The following is a 6,693-nucleotide window of genomic DNA, read 5'->3' on the forward strand; positions in this document are numbered from 1 at the left end:
ACTGCGACGTCCGACGCGTCGGGTTGTTGTGTTAAACAAAATGTTTGCGGGTGCAATAAGCGTAAATTCAGTGGTTTTATGTTTACTTATTCAGCCTGCCACCCCCTCAGCGCAGAGTCGGCACGAGGACAATTATTTGATCCACACAAACACACACACAGACACACTCACACACATACACCCACCCACAGAGAGAGAAGTTCATGTGGTCCCCATGGACAACTTGCCGCACGTGGGGTTGGTAATATACTTTTGCAAATCGATGCCAACTCCTTAAACGATGGCCTGCCCTGAGTGGGGGATGGGGATGAAGCGGGGTTGTGGTTGTGTGCAGAGTGGGGAACGGGGGGAGCGGGGGCAGGAAGCGTGTGGCATGCTGAATGCTCTTGAGTGTTTTCGTATGGTTGACAGGATAACACGAAGTAATTCAATTCGAAATACTTTATGCTGTTGCTTTTATTATTTGTGCTTGTGCCTCGGCTGTCTTGTTGCTTTCTAGTCGTTGTTGTTGTTATTGTTGTTGTCGGAAGTGGCATTTGTATGCGTTTGAGTGAGTGTATGTGTGTGTGTGTGAGTGTGGGTGAGGCAGTAGTTGTATAAAAGGGGAGCAGACGCAGTCGAAGCTGCTGCTGTTGCTTCATAAAAAATTGTGTGCAAACTTATACACAGTCGTTTATTCTCTCTCTCTCTCTTTCGCTCACTTATTGTCTGCCTCTTTCCCTCGACTGTGTGTTTCTCTGTTTATTTATTTTTATGATGTTTCCTTTTTGGCATTTTATTGAAGAAGTTTACCGACGCCATTGCTGCTGTTGCATAAATAAGTGAGTGGCATGGACATGAGAGCACCCCAACCTCCCCCCTTTATATCTTCCTCTTCCACACACACACACACACACACACACACACGTACAGAGACTCACTCAGTGTGGATACCTAGCAGCGTGTTTTGCAATTCATAAAAAATCAATATTTATTGCAGTCTTTACTCCCCCCACCTTTCCCTCTTCACACTTCTTCTCCATCCACTTCCACTTCTACTCACTACAAGCTTTACCAATTTGCGGTCTTCTGCTTGTTATTGAGCATTTAATCAGTTGATTTCTTATTCAGCTTGCTTTTCTTTCCTCCATTTTCCATGCATATTTCTCCCCTCCTGACAAAAGGGGGGAATTTTTGTTAAATTGATTGCGATTCAAACTAGGCAAATGCAATTAGGAAATCCTTTTCATGCACTTATGCCAAACTAATTGCAATTGAAAAACAACTAATTGAAATTCCAAATAAACAAAAGTTCTACTATTTCATGCTTGACATTTTTAAGTAGATATAATTCTGTTATAATATATATTATATTTTTAATTCTTTTAACTTTTATATTAAAGTTATGAAGTATTGATTTTAGCTGTACGTAAATTTTTTGTAAAAATTCAAGATTATTTTCAAACACCCTTCTGTTTAAAGAATTATTTAAATTTCAATCGATAAATTACTATGTTATATCATAGATTACAACTTTAATGTTCATTTGTTTCATTTCTCTAAAAAAAGGGGCTTTATTAAAGGGAAATTCACTAATATTAGTAGGAGCTACAATATATATCCACTCTGAATCATCTTTTTAGACAAACTATAGCTAATAAATATTTGTATAACAAATAAAATTTAATGGATTTACTTGATGGGAAGGTGAACTAAATTAAATTTTGATGCAAGGCTCTTTAACGAATAGAATCTGTTTCGCATTTTATACGAAGACTGTAAGTTGAATTTGATTAGATTCAATATACAACAAGTATGGAAGCTACAGTCGGGTGGGCTCGACTGTGACATACCCGCTACGTATTTTAAGTAATAGTAAAACAGTGCGGTATTATTATTAAAATATACTAAATTAATGTACCGCATATTTCATTCTGGCATAAAGTTATAATACTCTTTGGGTAGCGGTATTATTCTTAATGTAATACATAAATATACCAAAGACCATAGAAGTCAAAACATACCAGATGGTCACACATTTTATACCGGTTATAATACCCTTCTATCCTATGGGTAACGGTATTATTCTTAAAATATTCCAAAATAATATATCGCAAAAATGCAAAAATATACCTCAGGCCATATTAGCTATATCGACATAGTACTATATTCAAAATATACCATAGAGGTAAAAATATACCAGATGGTCGAACATTTCATGCCGTCACAAAGTTATAATCACCTTCTAGCGGGTATTATAAGTTATTTCTGATTAACAAAACTTTAAATATGTCCCCCACATTATTCGAGTCAGCATAAATGACCACATTAATTGAGAAACAATCAACATAAATACGCTCCATTAAATATAGTTTGTAAGATTTTTTTAAATTCGTAGAAAATTAAGAAGTTTGTTGTAGACACTAAAATACGTTGGTTAACTTATAAAGTCGACTGCTAATTAATGATGAAAAACCTAAAATGTAAACCCATTTCCTATTTTACTAAGTGGCTCCTTCACCAATTAGTTAAGTAGAAAATATAATTCACTTCAGACATTATCTAGCCAGTAACAAAACAGTTGAGGATGCCCAACAAATGCAGTTGAACTGTTCATTTAACGAATTGGGGGCCACAGCACTCAGTGGGCCTTAAGGAAATTGAGCTGGACTCGAGTCGACACGACTAAGACTATTACAGAGCGGGTGTTTGAGAGGGGCACATGGCGAATGGCGAGTGGCGAATGGCGCATGGTCTGCACAAAGTTAAGTGAAACCAATTGAAGTTTATTGACGCGAATTGGGTTTCACTTGAACCACATCACCCCGAAGCGCTTAAAATGGGTTTCACGTTACCCCTCAGTTGAATGGCAGATGGATGGAATAGCTCTCGCTTACCTTCTTTCGACTTGTCATAGTGCTTGGGCGACGTTGTCTTCTTGCTTGGAATGGGCCTCAGAGCGTTGCTCATAAGCTGCACAAAAAGGGATTACAGATATTTAGTAATGTCTTCGCACAGCGATGATGTCAAGTATGTTTACTCACAATACGATCAGATCTTTCGCCGCAGGGAAGTCGCGCCACTGCGACATCGGGACTGTCCTCGGGCGGCGGCGGTTGGGGCACCCAATTGTAGGCCCGCCTAGAGATGGGCACCCCGAAGCGATCGTGCTGCGAGGCCTGTTGTCTGTAATCAGCAAAGCTAAGATTGTGGTCAAACAGCCAAGTACATGGGCCAGAACAAGTCCATACCTCAAGCTCTCATAGCAGTCCAGACACACGACGGCATATTCACCGTTCTCCAGCAGCAGACCATCGTCGCTCTTCTGATGCTTCACAAACGGAAACTCATTCACAGGCAATGCTCGCACCCGTTTCCTGTAAGTCGTAATGCCGCACAGATGGCAGTTGTAATCGTGCCAATTGTATTTCCTTTCCGCCGGACTAATGCTCGGACTCTGTGCCTCATATCTGTGTAGAAGCGAGGAAATTGTTGTTGATTAGCAATATTGTTCGCAATTTGTATTCACATTCGGGGTTTACTCACTTGCGCCACTGATTCAACATGGAATGGTAACAGAAGGTGCAGACAAGAGCCGAATTGTTTCTCAGCTGTTCAGCGTTTGGCAGCGAGTTGTGCTTCAACAGCAGCGGAAAGTAAGGCCGAGATCCCTGTAAGTACATTCATTTTGTATTCTCATTCTCAAACATCAATAGAGCAGACGCAGCTCAACATTAGAGACGTAACTTACTACTTAAGTGTAATTCTATTGTATTAATAAGTCTATTTGCATTTGAGAACTTAATAATTGATAACATATTTAGCTTTCAAAATTGTGTGGTAACTAGACAAGCAAAATGGAATTACAATTATACATAATTTAAAAGTAGGGAGTACCTAATATTACTTAATTAAGAACTATATATTAAATGTATGTATATTTAATTTGATTTAAAAGTAAGTTCGCTAGCTGAGGAAGGAAATAATATTAAATTAATAACTGAAAGTTTTAAGCGAAATAGGTATTAATGTGTATTTCTTTAATCAACTATTTAGATTGCCTTAACTAAATTAAATTATCTGCATATCAAATTGAAATGTATACCATGTCTTTAAACTAACAAAACGAGTAGCTTTTCTTGACTATATTAATTTCATGATTAATACACAAATATATGTACATAACATATCCATAAATTCTGTCAGACAATCTGTTCATAAGTCTAACAATAGATGGACTAAATGCATAGTACATATATATTATATTCTTTTAATACGATAGCTTAGTAAATAGAACCATACTAGTGTTGTGCGTCAATTAAGTAATAAAATTGTTTTCTTTTGATATTTCAAATATCAACTAATTGCAGTATCATTCGATCATTCTATCTTTGTGGCTTCTACCTTGCTAAACAGATATATCGATTGATTGCTTCTACTACCAATCAAGAAAAAATAAATTAAATATGACTGAAATCTTTAATTGTAGGAGTGACATCTATGTTAGCGTGAAATGTAAATGCTTCCATTTTACATATAATTAAAAATGTACTTATTCACAGCACTCAATCAATATCACTTTTACTTTGGCCGAACATTATTTTGATAAGCGATAATTCAGTCAAGGTGTTTGAAGTTCATAATATACAATTCATATATAGAACTATGAATGTAAACAATAATAAATAATTAAAATTAATTGAATAATTAATTTAAAAAACAATAATTCATTATTCATCGTCTTGTTTCTTACTACAAATAGATTATCTCTACTTGATAAATTAATAAATTGTTTTTTAATAGCACAATAATTAAAAATAACAAGTTTTATGAAGAAGTCTAGATTCACGCTCAATTTACATTACTAATTCTTTTTAGCAAATTTGTTGGAAATTGGAAGTTCTCTAAGTATAATTTAAAATAAAGAATATTTGTTAACTTAAATTATACTTAGAGAACTTCCAATTAATTAAAAAGTCGGCTATACAGTTGCAGCTTTCAGCAAAACAAATTTGCTTTAAAAGGAATACAATAATACAAATGAATGTTTCAAAAGAATGTTTACAAATTCTAAATTCTCTTTTAAGACAGTTATCATTATTAAACTTTCAATTTTTTAAATTTTAAGATCTATCAGTCTGTCTCTTTTCACTAATATAGCACTATAATCAGAGTCTATTTGACTTATAATAATTACAATTATTCTAGTTAACATTACATTTTAGCATTGATTTACTGATATGTAAAATTGTGCGCTAAATGTCAACAAAAGGTATAAACCATAAACCATATCACAAACATTGTAAAAGGCAATTTAGATTAACGTTTGTTACATTTTACAAATTAATTAAATGTAAGTGCTGTCATTTTACATATTTTTAATAATTAAAAATCTATTTATCCGCAGCACTTAAACTACTAAAACTACTAAACAACTAAAAGTGACAATGTTAGTTGTGAAATTGCATTCGATTTAAATGGCCTTTGCAAGTTTTGAATTGTTTCTTTTTACAACAATTTTGATGACTAGCTTACAATGTTACATGATCAATCAATTCTTAATGTTCTATCTCATTATTTAATTGAGCTACTATCGAAGTGCTTATTGTTTAAGTGAATCCCCTTTATACCTCTTTGCTGCCATAAAGTATTCTGGCAAGCGTTAGGTCCGAGTGGAGTCCACAGAGGAAACAATAGATTGAAGTGCTGGCTGGCGTTGATGAGCTGACCGAGGGCGTTGAGGGCGGTGTGCAGGTACTCATGGCGCCATGTCGAGATCCATTTGGTGAGCTGGACGTCATCATGGGCGAGGGAATGTTGTATCTGCAAGGCAAAATGGAAAATCGAATTAGAATCGGAATCAGCAATGAGATGTCGAAATTTGAGATGTAAACCTTCTGTGCTCGAGCGGCACACGCTCCGCATCCATTGACTCCCACTGGCTGGTTAAGTAGTTAATGCAATCCTTGCAGGCGAGCACACGATTATTGTTCAGTTCGTTGTTGTTATTGTTATTGTTGTTATTATTATTTATGTTGTTGTTGTTGTTGATGCTGTTGTTGCTATTGCTAAGCCCGTTACTGCTGACATTGGCCTTGAGGCAGGGAAAGTGCATGGCATGCGAGTTCATGTGCTCCGCACTGGTCGAGAGCCAATCCATTTTGTTGGATGAGCACAGCACTTTGCAAATGGAGCAGCTGTGGAATTGGAAAACCGATTAGTAATGAGTCAAATGCATTCACTTAAGATGTATTGTATATCTTACGGATATTGAGCGTGGCCATTTTCGATGTGTCCCTGGGTTGAGCTGGGAGAACTTGGCCGGGAGTCACTGCGTCGTATCTGCTTCAAGTCGCGTGCCGTGTTCGAATTTGAGTTGTTTGAGTTCGTCTCGTACGGCTGCAAAGACAGACAACAATACACAGAAATACAATATAATCATTAGTTTTTAAAGCTTCTGCTACGACGCACAAAACACACACAAACAAAAAAAATGTGACTTATCTAATCAAAATTATTTAATATTTCATTTCAATTGATTTGCCATTGCCAACCGCTCGACACCGGTGAAAACCGTTCACCTTGCTTATCGATTGTCAAGAGAGTGAGAGAGAGAGGGAGATAGAGGAGAGAGCAGAGGAGACGACAACTCAATAGTGAGGGAAATCGCTCTAATCAGCTTTGGCATTATACGAGTATGTTTACCTTGCTCTA

The 6,693-nt window shown here is 36.3% G+C and overlaps 1 protein-coding gene across 6 annotated transcripts in view; it reads right to left on the reverse strand.

The window, feature by feature from the left end:
- LOC133844225 (uncharacterized) overlaps nucleotides 1-6,693 on the reverse strand; it is a 93,095-nt gene that overhangs the window by 42,404 nt on the left and 43,998 nt on the right. For 4 of the 6 annotated variants that reach the window (XM_062278134.1, XM_062278131.1, XM_062278135.1 and 1 more), the window contains exons 5-11: nucleotides 6,245-6,378; nucleotides 5,874-6,176; nucleotides 5,610-5,802; nucleotides 3,526-3,650; nucleotides 3,231-3,449; nucleotides 3,024-3,180; nucleotides 2,877-2,952 (exon numbers count right to left, since the gene is read on the reverse strand). In XM_062278134.1, the coding sequence (XP_062134118.1) occupies nucleotides 2,877-2,952; nucleotides 3,024-3,180; nucleotides 3,231-3,449; nucleotides 3,526-3,650; nucleotides 5,610-5,802; nucleotides 5,874-6,176; nucleotides 6,245-6,378 (1,207 nt within the window). The remainder of the gene's footprint in view (nucleotides 1-2,876; nucleotides 2,953-3,023; nucleotides 3,181-3,230; nucleotides 3,450-3,525; nucleotides 3,651-5,609; nucleotides 5,803-5,873; nucleotides 6,177-6,244; nucleotides 6,379-6,693) is intronic. The other 2 variants (XM_062278133.1, XM_062278136.1) reach the window with 1 other exon arrangement.

This window comes from Drosophila sulfurigaster, chromosome 3 (genome assembly GCF_023558435.1).
Source record: "Drosophila sulfurigaster albostrigata strain 15112-1811.04 chromosome 3, ASM2355843v2, whole genome shotgun sequence".
In the NCBI taxonomy this organism is placed as follows: Eukaryota; Metazoa; Arthropoda; class Insecta; order Diptera; family Drosophilidae; genus Drosophila; species Drosophila sulfurigaster.